The 19,565-nt window shown below is 37.3% G+C and overlaps 2 protein-coding genes across 2 annotated transcripts in view; both read left to right on the top strand.

The window, feature by feature from the left end:
• The window catches only part of zbtb40 (zinc finger and BTB domain containing 40), a 390,649-nt gene that overhangs the window by 306,979 nt on the left and 64,105 nt on the right, over positions 1 to 19,565 (top strand). The gene's annotated exons all lie outside the window — the stretch shown is intronic.
• The window catches only part of tafa4b (TAFA chemokine like family member 4b), a 33,490-nt gene continuing 28,390 nt past the window's right edge, over positions 14,466 to 19,565 (top strand). The window contains exons 1-2 of the mRNA XM_087800477.1: positions 14,466 to 15,207; positions 16,928 to 17,043. Of these exons, the coding sequence (XP_087656603.1) occupies positions 14,984 to 15,207; positions 16,928 to 17,043 (340 nt within the window). The 5' untranslated portion in view covers positions 14,466 to 14,983. The remainder of the gene's footprint in view (positions 15,208 to 16,927; positions 17,044 to 19,565) is intronic.

The following is a 19,565-nucleotide window of genomic DNA, read 5'->3' on the forward strand; positions in this document are numbered from 1 at the left end:
AGCCGCTCTCACACACTTGACAAATTGCACGTTAGTGGACTTGAGTTATTTAGCTGCCAAGAATATTTCACAGCTGTCAAGAGCCATTGATAGATACTCTATTTTGAACATCTGTTTGGGACTCTAATGAAATCACGTCTAATTCCAGTCATTTTCAATTTGGAGGCGGTTTTGAGAAGTGTTTAAGGGAAGAGTAGCCGCACCTCGCCGGCTTCAAGGTGATTTTCCCCCCACCAGTCGACTCCCGTTGACCATGATGAATCTACCTAAGTGATGGTAATGATTGTAATTGAACAGCCTCTCTCTTCTCCTGGTGATTCATCTATCACCTTGGATGTAATCTGTTTCTTCCACTCGCCAACCCTCTTCTCCCAGTCACCTACAGCAGCTGTCATGTGACTGTGATCATTAAAAGCTCCCAGCCTTGTGTGAGTCCACCATGAAGTGGGAGCTCGTGGAACAAGTGTGACCCACACAGGGGGAGCGGATCGAGGGTTTAACCCCGGGGAGAGGCAGAGCATGAAAGGTAAAATAGAAAGACTGAGGCAAGAGAAAGGGGGGGACGGGGGGGTGCTCAGGTCTGCTGTGAATCGGTTTGCTGAAGAGAAGTGACAGAAGTCTTGGGCAGAGAGGAGCAGGGGTACCCGGGACAGAAGGGAAATCATTCAGTGCACAGAGTCTCGGCAAATGTGTGTGTGTGTGTGTGTGGAGAGTTTGCGAGCGCTGGAGGTGACGACTTTGTAATGAATGCAGGAGGCAGCAGTGGAAGGTCCCTCTTGGTGGTTGACTGATGTCAGTGGACGCCATCCCACAACCGCCTTCCCCGTGGACCGAGACTCGAGCAAATCATTATTGTCTCTCTCTTTCTGTCTGTGTGTGTGTGTCTGTGTGTGTGTGTTTCATACATTTCAAATTTCAGTATAAAATAGTTCCTACATTCACTTTTTAATGAATCACACTTTCCAATTTCAAAAAGTTTTATTATCGTGTCCCCTGAAAAATGGCAATGTAATATATTATCTAGTTTCTGATGTCGGGCCGTATTGGCTTTTGAAACATCACCCATCAGGGCAACCTCACCCCAAATATGCCCTAAAAGGGAGAAGGAGGAGGGGTGTCCTAATTTAGTGGCCCCTTAGTTCCTGCAAACACACCTGCATTGTGTTACCGAAACTAAAGCATACCATTTGGGTGAACCACCCGTTACTAGTTAGAAATAAAGCTAAAGTAAAAGCTCTTAAGCTAGTAAATGAATATCAGAAATAGGAACACCAGCTGGACGAGATACTGGCCACTGCAATAATGAGTTTATCGTCCATGTCGAATATTCCTTCTGCCCATAAATCGCTATTTACTTAGCATTCATGCTGTAACTCCGATTTTTCCACCTGTGGACAGTCTCCACAAAAACAGCACTCAATACTGGACCTCATAAAGGCCTTAAATAGTCCCCGAAATTGTCACCGATCTCTTCTCTCTTGTCAACTGTGCCTCTACTTTAATCATTTGCTCAAATAAGCTTGGCGTGAAAATCCTCTTAAAACCTTTATTTCTGTTGGTTGGTACTATCGTCCATCTAGAGTAGGTAGCATCGTTTCACCGACGACTCATCCAAGCGTCAGTTCTGCCTGATAAGTTAGAGGAAATCGCTGTAACTGATGTACTGCTCTCAATAAAAAAAAAATTACATGGTGCATAAATGTCTCTTAAAGTTTTTACCAATCACATGGTTTTTTTTCAGCCTGCAGCTGGAGCTGCATCACATTCACAAGGTGAATCATAAAAATAAATATTTCTTACCTTATAAAAACTGACTTTCAAGCGGGAATTTGAAGTTAAAGAAAAACAAAAGGGTATAGTAAAAGGGTATACTGTCGTCAGACCAAGCTCTTTTTCACTATGGAAGCACATTCTGTAATTACGCAGGCTTTATTATTGGCATTTGTCATCACTGGAATCAATACCTTAACAGCGTTAAATTAAAAAAAAGGAGATAGATCATGTTTTAAGTGACGATGGCTTCAAACATACTTTATCATATCCCTTCAATTATATTGCTCAGAGAAGACTCACTGTGAAATTGCTCTTGACAACATTGCCCTACATCAGGCATTGAAAGTCATGATTAAAAACTGCATTATTTAACCAGAGACAATTAAAAAAAAATGTAAAACTTTTAAATGACACGCAAGTCGAAGAAGAAAAAAACTAAAGTAAAGCAATGCTAACTGTTGGATTAATTGTCCTAGATTATTTTTTCTCAATAGATTGATGACACAGGACCTTTTATTTTTAACTTATGGTTAGATGTCTCGGTTCACTTCACACGGTTTTCACTTCATCAAAAGTGGCTCTCCTTGAAAAAAGTCTGGACACCCCTGGTCTACATGATTTTAAAAAAATACATATAATTACCAGTGGATACATTTCAAGCATTAGAAAACTCATTAGTTTAAAAGTTGAAGCCGTAGAAGAGAGTGAAACTGAAATTAAGAATCTAGACTATTTTGAAAGGTCATCATTGGATAAGACTTTTTTTTTTTGTCCTCTGGGACTGGAGGACCAGAGCAACACTCGTCACACCTGTCCTCGTGTACCCCCCTCATAAATGAACCTAAACCTTTTTCTTTTAAATGTCTTTCCCTCACGTTTGTTCCCCTGATGATGTCTAATTCAATAACGCAGTCACATTTTTCAATTTTAATGAGCAGAAATGAGCAATTAGCGGGGCTCCTCGTCCTCGCAACACACTGCGAACGTGAAGAAGTGCGAGGGTTACGCGCCCGGCGTGTCTCGGGGGGGAACAGCCAGTGTGGTGTCATGCTCGGCAGACCCACAGACAAATTAATTCACTTATTGACACTGCTGACACGACTCAGTGACTTTGTAAAATGAACAATTGATCAGACTTCCTCTCTCTCTCTCTCTCTCTCTCTCGCTCTCTCTACCTTTGCTTCCACTCTGACCGCTAACGTCTTGCTCTGCTTTCCAAAAGCCCCGTCTCTATCTTCTCCTTTCATACTTGCAGCCAATTAAGAGGCGTGACACGTTCTTTAACTAACATCTCTACTCCCGAGTTAATCATGGAGTTGTGACGCACCGGAGTCAGAGTGTGTTTAGCCGAGATAATGACGGTTTTTTTTTTTAAAGTGGAGCGTGATATCACAGTGATGATGTTACTGGGGGGTTACTCTTTTTCGGGCGCAGTAGGAAAATCAAAATGGTCACGACATCAGTTTTCCATTAATCATAATTTTGAACACAAAGCAAAACAAAGACTCCAGAGAGAGTCACTGTCACGGCCTCGGCCTGCTTCTTGTTTCTTGGCTCCGCGCTGCCATTCAATACCGACGGCCACAAAGGGACGACCACTCGGGTTTGGCAGTACACACAAACAAACAGGGATTAATGTGTGTGTGTGTGTGTGTTGTCGCCTTTGTTTTATCACCAGGCTCTGCTGTTCCGAGGCCGTTTGTCATCTCCTTCCTCCTCTTCTGATACCTAATTCGAAGGAAAAGCCGACAACCTTCACTTTAAAAGAGAGGTTTTACCTCCTCTCCCCCTTCAAACCTGATACTATATCAGTGTAAAAGCAGATTCATTTGAGCACTCTTGTCTTCTGAGGACTTACTTTCTCTTTTTTTTCTTTCCTTCATTAAATCTCTCACTCAAAACTTCAGTGAAATAAAGCCTGTCAGAGGGTACAGGATGATGCCTTCAGGTACAGTCCGTTCGATAAACAAAGCTCGGATTCATGAAGCCAAATCTTTAAAATATTTAATTACAACTACATAGACTTCTGTAGCGGTTACAATAGATATATTAATTTGAGCTGACGTTAAACTCATTTTCAGCGGGTGGAAAAAGTAAATGTCATTCAAACACAGCCAATGAATACCTCATAGCATCATAACCATGGCTGAAGAATCATAGAGAATCACACGTACTCATCACATCAGCCTTTCTATAAAATACACTTTATTTCCAGAGCAAATCGATCAATAAGCCCACATTCACTATTGATACAGCTGCACACACCACCTTATTTACTTAGAACTTGCCATTTTCTTTCTTTTCTTAAAAAGACCTCTATGGCTCTGTTGTGCATTTTATCCGTTTTCTTCAGTTCCGTGAGAAAGTAACCAAATCCAACCATTTTCCTCCTTCAGTGTATGTGCAGTATTAAGCATTGACGCATTTAGGAATCAACGGTTAATGCGGTTACAATATTTTGACAATGAGGGAAGCCAGAAACTCTTTTTCTTCCGTATTACAAAAACCCTTTATTTTAACAAATCAAATTATCGTTAAAATACAGAACTTGTATCTTGGATCATCTAAAAAAAAAAAGGAGATAAAGCAGACAATAACCGCCAAATGTCTCTGTAGTGCGACAAAAGGCGAGGTTTAAGAATTTGTTGTTCACTTCCCTCTGATGACTCACGGGTTTGTATTAAAGCTGTCAGGATTTACGGCGAGCCACCTGTGTGTGTTCTGCCCCGGTCAACCCCGTGTGTGTCGGCTGTCTGCTCTTTAAATGACAAACTCATAAAGATTAAAGCCACACGGGCTTCATCAGGCCAGCGTTTACCAACCTCTGCTTCTCCTTCTTTCTTAAAAGCAATAACAACTGTTCTTCCGTTCACTTTGTTGTTGTACGGAGGTCATCAGAAAAAAAACAACTTATTATTGTCGTATTTCAGAGTTTTCCATTTCAACCCAGGTTCTTCCCTAAAATAAAACCTCGGCTGTTAAATTGATCGTGTAATTATTGTGTATAAGTCCTTACATTTCCTCACGAGGCAGACATGTCTCTTGAGGAATATCTTTATTAAGAAGCTCCACCGTTCCCCAGAATGCTGCTTCAAAATGACCTTCCTGCAAAGTAGAATGGACTCGCACCAGAAACCGAAAGGACACTGATCACATTCTCACACATCCTTTCTTTGTTTGAACAACTTTGTCACAGCACGGATGCGGAACACACAAGGTTGCTTCCGTAGGGTTCTGCATACGGGATTTTTTAGAAAGATTTCATCTAAAGGCTGAAGGATCTTGTTCTGCATGAACCTTCCTTGAATCGTTTCTCACCAGCACAGTCGACAGAATTCCATATTAGTTTGTTCTTATGTTTGCTTCGTGAAGCAGTGAGTCAGACTTTTTTTTTGTCTTGAAAGGTGACATATGGGTAATTGTACTGAACTTATTTAACCTTGTTTAAAACAACAATTATATTGTCCTTCACCGAGTGAGAGATTCTGTCCAATATCTGGCAGTTCTTTCAGTTTTTGACTTCCTAATAAGAGGTTAAATGGATTCACAGCAGGATCTTTTAACTTTATAAGAGGGTAGAAATGTAACATGGTCAAAATAACTTGATGGATTTGTACTGTTTTATATATTAATAATAAAAAAAAATTCAGTTATTGACTTTTATTATTCATTTTTTGTAATGAGTTCATGATAATTCTTTAGGGGTGGGAGAAAAAATGTATTTATGTAAAAAGAAGAATTTGATTCTTATCATCTACTGCGCTGAATTCATACAGATTTTTCCAAGTGAATAGTAAGTACATTAGTGTGCAAAATAAACCAGAAAATAACTGTTTAATTTGAAAAAATCTATCCCCGAACTATACTGACAGAGTAACTGTCAGAGTATATTGCCATGTAAACACTTTCAACTTAGTTTTATTATTCAAATCTTGGAAACATTTTCAAGCTCAGTTTTGGGCACAGTTTAAGCTAAAACACACCTTTAAAAGTTAGCCTTTCCAACTAAAATAAATAGTCCTTTCTTGACCATGAGAGGACTACTTTGCTTGTGTATTGTAACTGTGTATATTTATAAAAAGGTCTTGTTCTTTTCCTCAATCGCTACAATCGATGTGGGTGAATCTATTCAGTCTTTGGATGGTACAGTTATCTCAGTTTCTCCGCTTTTAGATGATTTTCTCAAGATAAGAAATACCTTCAAGGAATTCCAATGCATCAGTCAAATCTTGTTGGCGATGATATGATCGTGAATTGAGGGTTAATGATGCAGAGTTTATGCTTTAAGTTAAGTGTTAGATTGGTGCCGCACTTACCCAGAATAACCCTGTTAGCAGGATGGATACGTCCACAGAGAGATAGTGACACCAAACATGAACTGGCGAGTTCTTCACACACATGCTGTGTTTTCTGCCGACATGTGATACTGAGCGATGGCTCGTGCAACAATGTGGGATGTGGATTTAAGTGCAGGCCCGATCAATGAAGTCGTAACGGTACCTCGGTGCCAAAGTCATTTTCTGAACTCTGCTGTCGATACCAGAGCGACGAAATGCTCCCTAAATCCAGACTTTAGCTGACGAATGTCTCTTGGATTCCCAAAACACAGCTTTTATAAGAACATCCACCTCTTTATGGCCCGTTGGTGTGACTTTAGTCACAATTATGACAGAGTTAAAGGCAGTTTAATGTTGGCCGTGTTCTCATAGGCTTACTAACCTCCAGGAAACAACTGCTACGCCATAAAGACCATCATGAAAGCCTGTTTAAAATACAATTTAAAAGACGAACTCAAACTTGTGTGCCAAAGACAAACCACCTGTTAAGTGCCAGACACAGAGTTGGAACATATTCTCTTCATGAATGTTTAAATGTTAATTAAATATCTTTATATTAATTATGAATCTAATCATTTTTTTCTTTCCGAATTAATAATTAAATATCAATACAGAAGTAATTGTAATTAATAAAAAACTAAAATGTGAATGAATTCTTTTTTTTTTTTTACTTTTCCATGACTGGTGAACCTGCCAGTCATTTGAAATATTGTATAATGTGATTCTTCTCAAGCCACCACTTAAGCTGAGCCTCAGAAAAAGATGCCTCAAGAGAACAATGTCATCAAATAAATCAAATTTCGTTAAAATTTACACTACATACTAGGCAAAAAAGTTTCTGAGTGCTGTAAAAGTACTGTATATTAAATAAAATGAATAACAGAATATTACTGAATACTCTCCCCCCCGTTTACTGCTGTTAATAAATTAACAAAGTTATGGTTGATTTACATATAATTTAATATAGTTAATATTTCTTCAATTTCCAGTACTTTTTTAACACTTTATTGGCACATTTTTGCTTGGTATTTTCTGTAACTTGAATTCATTACAGTGGGGTCTCTTAACTTAACCAGCATTGCTAACATTAGCAAAAGCAGTTAAGTACATAAACGAACACGATTAAGATTTAAAAAAACAAAAAAGAAAAGACAATATTCTCTTTCCTTAGTGCTTGCTTTGCAGCTTTCTCTTAAGTTTTAACTTTCATCCCCGTCAGCAAAAAAGACATGCAAACGGTTTAAATCATAATACTTGCTTTTATTACCTGTGGTGTCTCATGGTCAAGGTGACCCAAAGGCCCCAAAAAATGTGTTAGAGGTATCCCTTGTGTCGCCTCTGAGGTTAAATCAAATGTAAACAAAACCTCCCTTTATTTTTATAATCTGATATTAATTCTAGTTGCTGAAATACTTTGTTCTTACCTTTAATGTATTGCAATATACAACAACACTTTTTTAAGATACTAGAACAAAATGCTACTGTATTTTCTTTTCTGTACGAATGTTGAAGCGTCAAGACTTGACACAGTTGTGGTATTGACCCAATTCTTCAGCTTCCATTTCATCAGTATCACACGATATAATTTCCACATAATGATCATTTTAATTATTAATAAAGCTCAATGGGCCAGCAGGCAGCAGAATCTACACAATCCAGATGGTTATATGGAACACCACCAACATGTCATTACCTCCCTCAAGGAGGTTATAGGTTTGATAACAATAACATAGATATACTTTCCATGAAACTTTCCGTGCGATTCTAGTGGCGAAAACTCACTAAAAATGCCTGAATTTGTGCTTTGAAAATTGAAGAATGTCCATTTGTAGTACCTGATGGTAGAGTGGTTGAGAAGCTGTGCAAAGTTGTTAACTTAAACATAGTTATTTAGTCGTGAAAGTGTGTGTGTTTGTAAGTCATGAATATAAAGCTTGAAAATACAATTTTGGAGTCAGTCTGTATGTTCCATCCAGTAATCTTTTTCACACCATCTCAACATCAGCTCAGCGACCCAAATGAAACGCAATGAACGGCATGTTTCGGTCGGGAGTCACAAACACACCATGGCAGAGGCTCACACACACCCAGACTGAATGCTAATATCGTATGTATCGGCAGAAATCTGAAACGCTTGGCGTGCAATTGCACCGAGCTTTGTTCTTTTTTGCCGTGTTTCATTTTCAATATCTTTCTTGCCTTCGGGAGATACACTTTGTTAAACACTGATATGGGGTTTTTCGCTGAGCTGAGCCTCTTGATACTCTGATGTGGGTTTTGTTACTACGTCTTCATCTGTGTAGAGTTTTTACACGTACAAGAAGATAACACAATGTTGATCATTTCTAATGCTTCTTTGTTGTCTAATAACTAAAAAACAAACAGAGAGAACCAGTGATGTTCAGCTATTTTGACCACAATATGATGCTGAATATATTTTTATGTCTAATGGAAACCCCAAAAAACTTCCACAATGAGTGAAGAGAAGGAAACACAAAATCAAATATTGACTTAATTTGAAAAATAAATATGAAAAAAAGAGTTAAAATGGAACCCCACCAACTAAAACCCTGCTAAATGTATGAAAGTAAAAAAAGAAATAAACAAATATATATATAAAAAAAACACTAAGACGGTTATTGTTACAATTAAGAAGTTATTGAATAAATATAATATAAAGAAATATGGCTTTCTATTGAAAGATGATCATATATAGATTTTGTTTTTTAAAAGCAAAATCAAAAAAGTCACAATAAAATCATGAATTAAATAATAATAATAATAATAAAAATATATATAAAAATAACAGTTATAACAACAACAAGTAATATTAAAAACTCACAATGTGGACACAATGTCATTGAAGAATATAAAAACCTCAAAAAGTTACCGTAAGAAATCGAGAAAGAAATTCTATTGGGTATTTAGAATTTTTTTTAATGAATCCAGCCGAAAATAGACAACAAAAATAATACAAAAATAATACAAAACACTATAAAATAAAAGACAGAAAAAGGGCAATGATTATAGAAAAACAGTTACTTTTGTAAAAGGCAATCTTAAAGCCACACTTTCATGTAAAACAAAAATGAAAATTAAATTTATTAAAAAAAGGACATGTTTTAGAGTGAAAAGAAAATGTTTGAGCATCATAAAAACTGTTGTTAACGAACGGTGAAAGTCAGGATTAAGTAAAGCAATACTAAGAAACAAATTTAGAAGAGAAAAGGCGACAAATCCAGGTGTCAAAGACGGCGTCAAAACACCTGTACAGTCGCAGGCAATGACTTGATGTGCGGCAGCATGATCCGACTCACAGCACTCCGTCGCTAATATCCCATATCGTGTCGCAAATGTCACGCTGTTGTCATTTGGGATAAAGGCTTTTCTGATTTGGGAAGATAAGGTCAGCGAGACTGGATATGCAAGTCTAATGTTTGGAATGAATGTGTGCCTGCGAACGTCTGAACGCGGCAGATGATGCCGTTTGGATGCAGGGCACACAGATGTGTTTGTGGCCGAGGCCGGGATTGTCTCGGTGCATGTCAATGAGCCGCTCGTGTCACTCCGCTGCCATTACTGTGAGAGGAGACACAAATCAGCCTTTCAGCCCAAACACACACACACACACACACACACACACACACACACACACACACACACACACACAGCACTGATGTGCAAATTTAGCATCTTCAGTCAACATTCTCTCGTCAACGAAACGCTGCCTGTTGCTAAACCTAACTGCTCATATGTCATAATAATAATCAAGCTTTAAAACAACTTTAAAATACTTCAATACTGTCAGATCATTCTGGCTATAAATCTTCAAAAGTCGAGAGAGTTCAAGAGTCAAAGGTGTTCGGGTCGTCGTTCACCAGGAGTCAGTAGTAAGTTTCTGTTTGAAGACGCTCGTGATAAAATGAACCCTAAGAACTGAAAGTGAATGAGAGCGCAGTGTTAGATTAGTAACTGATACGCTGGGATTCATCTGTGGGCATTTTAAGATTATATTGTGGATAAAGACTTCATAATATCGTGTTTGATTTCAACATATTCGTCGTGTTTCTGCAAGCTAGCATGCTATCCTAAATGTCTGCAAATAATGACATGCTATTAAACATTTTTGTACGTGCTAGCATTCTTTTTGATAGACTTGTACGTGCTAGATTGCTATTCAGAATCTAAATATTGCCAGTAAAAAAAAATACTGAATTGTTTCATGGAGTTAGTAGAGAACAAAATAATTAAATAAGATAACACAAAATAAGCAGTAGAAAAACAGAACCAAGCACCATGGCAGCCATACTGGCGCCTTCTTTGTAAAAAGCTAGCCAGATATTCAAAATGTATGTACGTGCTAACATGCTATTGTACATGTTTATGAATGCTAGATTTCTATTTAGATTCAGAATATTAGTATTGTTGTAAACACAATTTTTGTTTTTTCCTAACCTGCTTTTCAGCATGTTTGTAGATGCTAGCATATTATTCAACATGTTTGTACATGCTAGCATGTTATTCAACATGTTAGTACATGCTAGCATGCTATTCACATGTTTTTACTTGCTAGCATGCTATTTAACATGTTTGTACATGCTAGCATTCTATCCAGCCTGTTTGTACATGCTAGCATGTTATTCAACATGTTTGTACATGCTAGCATGCTATTCAACCTGTTTGTACATGCTAGTATGTTATTCAACCTGTTTGTACATGCTAGTATGTTATTCAACATGTTTGTACATGCTAACATGCTATTCAACATGTCTGTACATGGTAGCATGCTATTCAACATGTCTGTACATGGTAGCATTTTATTCAAAATGTTTGTACATGCTAGCATGCTATTCAACAGGTTTGTACATGCTAACATTATATTCAACATGTCTGTACCTGGTAGCATGCTATTCAACATGTCTGTACATGGTAGCATGTTATTCAACATGTTTGTACATGCAAGCATGCTATTCAACCTGTTTGTACATGCTAGTATGTTATTCAACATGTTTGTACATGCGAGCATGCTATTCAACATGTTTGTAAATGCTAGCATGTTATTCAACATGCCTGTACATGCTAGCATGCTATTCAACCTGTTTGTACATGCTAGTATGTTATTCAACATGTTTGTACATGCTAGCATGCTCTTCAACAAGTTTGTACATGCTAGCATGCTATTCAACATGTCTGTACATGGTAGCATGCAATTCAACATGTCTGTACATGGTAGCATGCTATTCAACATGTTTGTACATGCTAGCATGCTATTCAACATGTTTGTACATGCTAACATGCTATTCAACATGTCTGTACATGGTAGCATGTTATTCAACATGTTTGTACATGCTAGCATGCTATTCAACCTGTTTGTACATGCTAGTATGTTATTCAACATGTTTGTACATGCGAGCATGCTATTCAACATGTTTGTAAATGCTAGCATGTTATTCAACATGCCTGTACATGCTAGCATGCTATTCAACCTGTTTGTACATGCTAGTATGTTATTCAACATGTTTGTACATGCTAGCATGCTCTTCAACAAGTTTGTACATGCTAGCATGCTATTCAACATGTCTGTACATGGTAGCATGCAATTCAACATGTCTGTACATGGTAGCATGCTATTCAACATGTTTGTACATGCTAGCATGCTATTCAACCTGTTTGTACATGCTAGTATGTTATTCAACATGTTTGTACATGCGAGCATGCTATTCAACATGTTTGTAAATGCTAGCATGTTATTCAACATGTCTGTACATGCTAGCATGCTATTCAACCTGTTTGTACATGCTAGTATGTTATTCAACATGTTTGTACATGCTAGCATGCTCTTCAACAAGTTTGTACATGCTAGCATGCTATTCAACAGGTTTGTACATGCTAACATGCTATTCAACATGTCTGTACATGGTAACATGCTATTCAACATGTCTGTACATGGTAGCATGCTATTCAACATGTTTCTACATGCTAGCATGCTATTCAACATGTTTGTACATGCTAACATGCTATTCAACATGTTTCTACATGCTAGCATGTTATTCAACATGTTTCTACATGCTAGCATGCTATTCAACATGTTTGTAAATGCTAACATGCTAAAATAAGACATCAGAGGCTTGTTGGCAACAACCGACGTTGTTCATTAAAAATGACAATCACGTTAACTGATTTTTAAAATGTATTTAGTAATTCGTTAACGTCATCATTTAAAGCAATTAAGGGGCTCTCTATAACCATTAATACATGGACTTAAATTACACAATTATGAAATGTTAAGCGAGGCTCATTTATTCCTACTTGACTGTAGCTAGAAGCGTCTCATGAGTTCTCAATTATAAACTGTAATGAGATGTTCTTAGAAGCTTTTATTTTCTATTTAAATCTGCTCAACGCACACCGTGATGAGTTCACTGAGAGGGAACAAGACAAAAGACTTTACACATGTAATGTAACACTGAATTTATAAACACATGAATACAAATAAAAATAGGCTTTGAAAAAAGAACTTGATAGTTGATGGTTTTTCAGATACAAATTCCACGTTAGAAAATACTGTTGATGTGATTCTGACATTTGAACTAGTTTTTCATGAATAAATCCTGCACTTGCATGTTTATCACAAAAAAGGATTTAAATCTGAAAAAGTCAAAACCACAAGTGCTCAAAAGACTTCATGTCTTAAACATTCCTCATGCTCATGGACAGCTCCTGCGGAGACGTTTAGAGAAACTCAAGCATTCAGTCTGTTTTGTGTTGCCCTCCTACAATGTAAATGTGCAGCGCGGGTTGAACACACGCCCACACATGCACACACACCCACATGCACACTTATAGTCTCACTGTTTTGCTCTTTTAATGAGTGTCAACGAACAAAGCTAATAAAAATGCGCCCCGTGTCCCGGCCTTTCAAAAGAGAATAAGAAATAGGTCTGTGTGCAGCCATGCAGCATGTCTAATGACCCCGCCTCACACAGCACGTGCACCTCGCTGCTCCAGCTGTACTGTACACCATCACACACACCAACACACACACTTCAGGCTCTTATTAAATCACACTTTTATTAAAGTTTCCAGATTTGAAAGCTCTTTTGTTTGGCTTTTTATTAAAACATTGTTGTTGTTTTTTTACTGATTCTTGTTAGTAAGAAAGCCTGCACCAGATCAGATCAAAAGTAAATACAAAAAGTGGCTTGACTTCTGATGATGCCTCTCTGATTTTCCAACAATAACTTTTGTAGGTGATTCTGGAGTGAAGTCAGAAATACATGTGTCTTCAGTTGTTCTGGTAACACACTAAAAGTTTCATGAGGACACACACTCCGACCAGTCCGAGTGTTTTTTCATGGTGAAAATAATGTTGGAAATTGTCACAAGTTGTATAAAGTTTTGTGAGTTCCTGCTCCGTTCTCAGGGCCACAGCCTCCTTGCAACAAACCTTATTTATTCATGTTGAGCATACACACTTTTTTTTTGTGTTTGTAACACTTCACACCTCATGTAGCTGGGTTGCCCTCTGCAGCTCCTTCTATTATGGAGACATTTTTACATTTTACAAGGAAGTAAAACCTTTACTTTCTAAAAACAAAATAAGCAGTGTTAAGTATTATGTTACTACATTTTAACATCTTTGGTGAGCGGTTATGTAGTGGACACTTGCAGTAGATTTGACATTAATTATTTAATTGTTTTATTATTAATGAATCATTTTCTTTTAATCATTTATAACTTCTTTTTTTTGTCACAGATACATATTTTGTCTTAATTATAAGAATAGAAAAAAAAAACTAAAATAAAACCACCATAAAAAAATGTCGTCAAGATACAAGGGACACAAATAATCAAAATAATAAGTACACTTTTTCCTTTTTTTTTGTACAGTTTAAAACGAAAATACAACATTTAATCCAAATCACAAAACAACAACTAATTTAGTAATATCTAAAAAGTATCTATGCAATCAAATGTTGTTTACGATATTTATTTAAGTTCACAGGCTTCAGAATTAAACACATTTATCAAAAAGAAAGAGAAATTTTACTTAATCTTGACATATGAATTATAAAGTACAATATTGCAATTATGTGAATAATTTAAGGGCTATTTGTACTTATATTCCTGTGATATTATTCTTGATGGCCTTTTAGCGACCACATTTTTAATTTAAAACCTATAAAAGTAAGATTTTATGTTGCTCATACAAAAGCCTTTTTGGCTGACAACCAGCACTGCCCTTCACTTATTGTCCACCAGGGGGCAGTAACGCTACACCGCTCAATGGTCGTTTCAGGTTGTTAACGCTGAGACACACACACACACGCGCACACACACACACACACTCTTAGGAAGTTTGAGTTCAACGAGCTGCATATCAATGAGACGTGATGAATAATGCAGGTTCAAGAAGGGAGGGGGGCGTTTTGTTATTAATGTAAGTCTGTTGTCTTTCATTTAGATGGCAAACTTTGTCCCTTTGTAAAGAGAGGCTTGTTGACACATTTCCAGCACCTCATAGTAATGAGTTGTGTGTGTGTGTGTGTTTGTGTTCATGCTAATACTGCTCAAGTACAATTAGTCCTGTCCTGTTTGAATTCACCCTGAAAAGGTTTTTTTTAACGTACTTTCAGCATGTGTTTGTGTCAACTTCCATTAGCTTCTGTCCATTACCGAACACTTTGGTTGAAAGCTTTTCTTTTTCTTTTTTTTGGTTGTTGCTCTAATGTGATATTTGTGTGGCAGATTGTGTGTAGGAATGTCGGTCAGCCACGTGACACCTGGAGCGGGTTTTTTTTTTGTGCCGGCGGGAAGGTGAAGCCACAGCAAACAATGGATCTGTCAGAATACAGACCTTTGCATCTTTTTCTATGTGTGAGCTCGCACCTTCAGACGAGGCCACCAGAGGCCAGGACGTCACCCCAGGACCTGCTGCTCCGTCTGACCCCGGTGTCTTTGTGCTCCCCCTCTCTTCTCCCCAGGGGCGTCTTGTATTTGAGGTGTGGACGAGGAGGAGGTGTGAGTGGACGCTGTCATGGCCTCTTCTCCGTGAGGAGGTTATTCTGGGTGGACGGATCAGAGAGCGCACGGACAGGTGAGGACTGGAAATGTCAAGATCATTTACATCCGTCCACAGACATTTAGCATCCGTTCCTCAGGTCCATTTATCACAACTATGGAGGCAGAGAGTGCAGACCTCTGCCAAGCGGCTCAATTCGACACCATCTTTGATTTCTAGCAACATTATTGCCCTGAATTTATTTTATTATTATTATTATTATTTAAGTTGCATTTTTAGGATTGGCTGAGTGTTACTCTAGTGTTACAGAACCCGCTTGCACAACACACAAAGTAGGAAGAATAACTTGCACTGTTGGAGAGTATCCTTCAAAAGATTACTCGACCCAGATGGCAATCCTGAACATTTTTTTAGTTTTTTTAATTATTATTTTACTGTCAAAATTATCAAAAAGATTCCATAGAAATGATCTCATAAATCAGTGGTTGGCAATACAATTTCCTCAGGGGCCGCGTCACACGTTGTCGTGAGGGGCCGTCAAGCCAATAAAGAGGAGAAAAGACCCCAATTGAAATGAAAAACTAAGCAAGTTAAGATAACCTGAATATGCCAATACAATTTTTTTCACATTTCGTAAAAAAGAAACTAGGAAAATAACTTTGTTTCCAAGTTTGGTTTCAATTTTTCTTTTTTAAAAGGGGAGGAAGATGAATTCAAGGTTACAATAATGAAAACAAAGTACAATTATTGTTCCACTTCACATACACGTCCACTGGAACATTCCATGTTCCACGTCAGGGCCACATGTGATTAACATTAATTTTGAAATTTAAATTGAAAAAGCTTTACTGCTAAATGTTTTACTGGTCTAAGGTGCTACATATTTACTTACTTAAATGGTCCTATAGAGGTAAATTACCAACAAATAAGTTGATAAATAATTATTTATCTAGATTATTGTATATAAATGTGATGCTTTTAAACATATCTATTATACGTAAACTGCAACCATAAATGCTATCAAGGTCAATTTCTAAATTTAAACTTTAATTTTGGAGCGAAAACCTTACCTTACCTCAGGGCAGCAGAGTAAAAAACAATGTTTTTTTGTTTTTGCCAACAGCAGTTCATTGAATTCTGTCTGAATGAAATTAAATAACTTTTTTACTATTATACCAAAGTTAGTTATCAAGAATCTATATTTCAAAAGGTTCTTCATTTATTTTCAAAATGTCTTCTCATACATTCTGGGTGACACACTCATATCTGATAGATTGAAGGAAGGATGCAAGAAAGTAAAATAATAAAAACGTATGGTTTCTACTCAAAGATTTTCACCAACAGTCCATAAGTGTCTTACGATAATCAAGGGACAACTTTTTAAGGCCGATTAACATTTTCTGCATGAACCAAAAAAGGGTCAAGAAATGATGGAAATTTACCTTTAGACTTCTAGAGGACAGTATTTGAGATGATAATTACGTTTTCAAATATATATTCACAATGGTTTTTATTCATATATAAGATAAATTGTCTTCTTATGTGTTTATCCTGAAAATATGATATATTATACAATCACATACAGCAAAAACCAATATATAATATTCACCACTGGACAACTCTCACAGTACTTGAAGGCATCATCTCTACCTGACACCTTTTTATAACACAGGAGCAGGAGCTGAGATTTCCTGATCCAAAATATTTTGGGTCAACTTTTCCCATCAAGCAACACAGATCTACAAGATAAGAAATAATCGCTGAAGATCTTTTTTTCTCGTCTCGATTTCTTTAGGATGAAACTACGGACGAGCTCGGCTTGGCCTTTGCTGGCGGCCTCCCTCGTCGCCATGGCGATGCTCTGCGTTGACCCGGTGACCGCCGGCAGCCGTAACCACAGGGGATCGACAGGTACAGTGGGTCTCGCTCTGAACCTCCTTCTCCAGCACCGGCAGAGGTTAATTACGCTGTCAGTGGTCGAGGAGCAACACATGTTCCCCTGGACTGATGGAGGCTTCCGGTGGAGGGGGGGGAGGGGGGAGGACGGGTGAGGGAAATGCATGGACGTCTAGACATTTTGCAGTCGAGTGCAAAACACACTCCTGTTGAGGGACGGACGGTGTGTACAAACACAACCGACACACACTTAAGCTGTCAGGAGCTGTCAACACAAATAGATCAGCCCGGTTGTGATCCGATCCACCCTGAGCAGGAGCAGACGTCCCGCTGGGTCTTCTGGAAACTGAGCAAACGTTGTACGGCTGCCACAGACCTGGACCTTCACACCAGCCTCACCAGACATGTTTGAGACCATGTGAGCTATTTGTACCGTTCGGGTGGTGAATCAGTGAGACGTCATGATGCTAACTGTTAGCTACCGACGACTATAAAGGATGTTTCAGACTCTGCAATGTTCTGTACAACTGTGTTGATTAACTTAACATCCAAGTTTCACGAAAAGACTCGTAGTTGTAGGTAAAAAAAAAATTCTTTAGCTAAACGCTAATGGATAGCATCACTACTAGCGGCAGTGGAGCAAAGGCACAAAGAACCAAAAGAATTTATAAAAAAAACTTATATAAAAAAAGAAGTAAAAAAGTACTGTTGGTAGAGATGGGCTGATGAAGCTTCCTGAAACAGTGTCATGATGTTTAGTGGTCAGTAGGTGGCGCCATAAGTTTAAAAATGATGTGATATTTCATGGGAACTCTCGTTCAAATTTAAGGAAAATAGTGCAGAGACGCCGCCATCTAGTGGACTCTGAAAATAATGACACTGCTTCATGAAGCTTCATCAAAAAAATCACTACCTGTAGGAAATTTTACAAGGTGAAGCTTAATTTACAGTTAATCCTAAAGTTCATCATCAATAAAAAATATATATAAAAAAGAAGTAAAAAAGTACTGTTGGTAGTGATGGTCTGATGAAGCTTCATGAAACGGTGTCATGATGTTTAGAGGTCAGTAGGTGGCGCCATCAGTTTAAAAATGATGTGATGTTTCATGGGAACTGTTGTTCAAATTTAAGGAAAATAGTGCAGCAACTGTCATCTAGTGGACTCTGAAAATAATGACACTGCTTCATGAAGCTTCATCAGAAAATCACTACCTGTAGGACATTTTAAAATGTGAACCTTAATTTACAGTAAATCATAAAGTTCACCATCAATAAAAAAATATAAACCTCAGAGCTTTTCGGTAATTTTACAGTGAAATAATTTAATTTAATAATAAAAATAATAGATGAATAAATTAATGGAATAAAACACATGGCGTTTTACTTTGTCTACTGAGAAATAAAAAAAAAAAATTAAAGTAAGTGAAAAGGAATTCAAGATAAAAAAGAAAAGGTCAGTTGGGATACAACTACGAAAGGAAAAACTAATAATAAAAATGAATTACTTTAATTAATTAATAAAAGTAATTAAAGCTTCCAGAAAACGACAGTGATAAAATATCTCCTCTCGCTAAAATGTGTATATAAATCAGTCAGAAAAAAAAAGCAGTTTATTCAATAGTAATAAAATAAAAAAGAAAGAACCCAATAAATATTTCTTTATTGTCAAAGTTGAAGTTCAGTATAGCGGTTATACACCTCTAGTAGTACCACTACAAAAAAACAGTACATAATACAATGATATGAATAAATCTTTTTTTCAAAACAATATAATTAAAATGAAATACAAATATAAATGATAGCTAATTGAATTAATAATTAACAAAAAACAAAACAAGGAATGAATAGTCAATATAGTATATCAGTATAAAATATATAATAAAGATGATATACAGATACAAAAAGGAACAATATATATATTTCCTGTCAAAAAATAAAAAAAATAAAAAAAAAGTTGCTGTAAAATGTAATCAACGTTAAGATTATTGAAGTAAAATGACCAAGAGCTGCTTTAGTCAAACTCTTCAGAAGGGAAGTCAACTTTCCTTTTTAAATATTTCTGTCCCAACAACAACACAAAAACTTTGAGTAAATGATGACAAAGGCAGCCGAAACTAATGGCAAGTATAATGGTGGGTCATTATGCTCCTCTTCTTTCCCTCAGCACGACTGCTTTGCTCTCAAACACCAGTGTGGAGGATAAAAGCAGCTCTAATTGAACCCAGCAGCGCATTGGCTCTATATTTAATTTCACTCGTCTTTATGAATATTTCATGCTGCTGACAGGGACAGTTGTGCTGAGTCAGAGCGACTTGTTGGCCACCATCCTCCGCCTGACCCCGCCTCTCTTAATTATGACCAATTCCTTAATTATTTATCCCTGGCTCTGCTTGTTGTTTTGCAAGGTGACCTTTATTTGCCAACCCAAAAAGCTCCCAGCATGCATCCTGCCGTGAGTGATGGTATTAGTTTCACGTGATGGAGCGGAGGCTCCCGCTTACGCCGGGGACGCCACTAATTGCAGTCCTTGTGTATGT

Source organism: Callionymus lyra, chromosome 10, assembly GCF_982586985.1.
Source record: "Callionymus lyra chromosome 10, fCalLyr1.hap1.1, whole genome shotgun sequence".
In the NCBI taxonomy this organism is placed as follows: domain Eukaryota; kingdom Metazoa; phylum Chordata; class Actinopteri; order Syngnathiformes; family Callionymidae; genus Callionymus; species Callionymus lyra.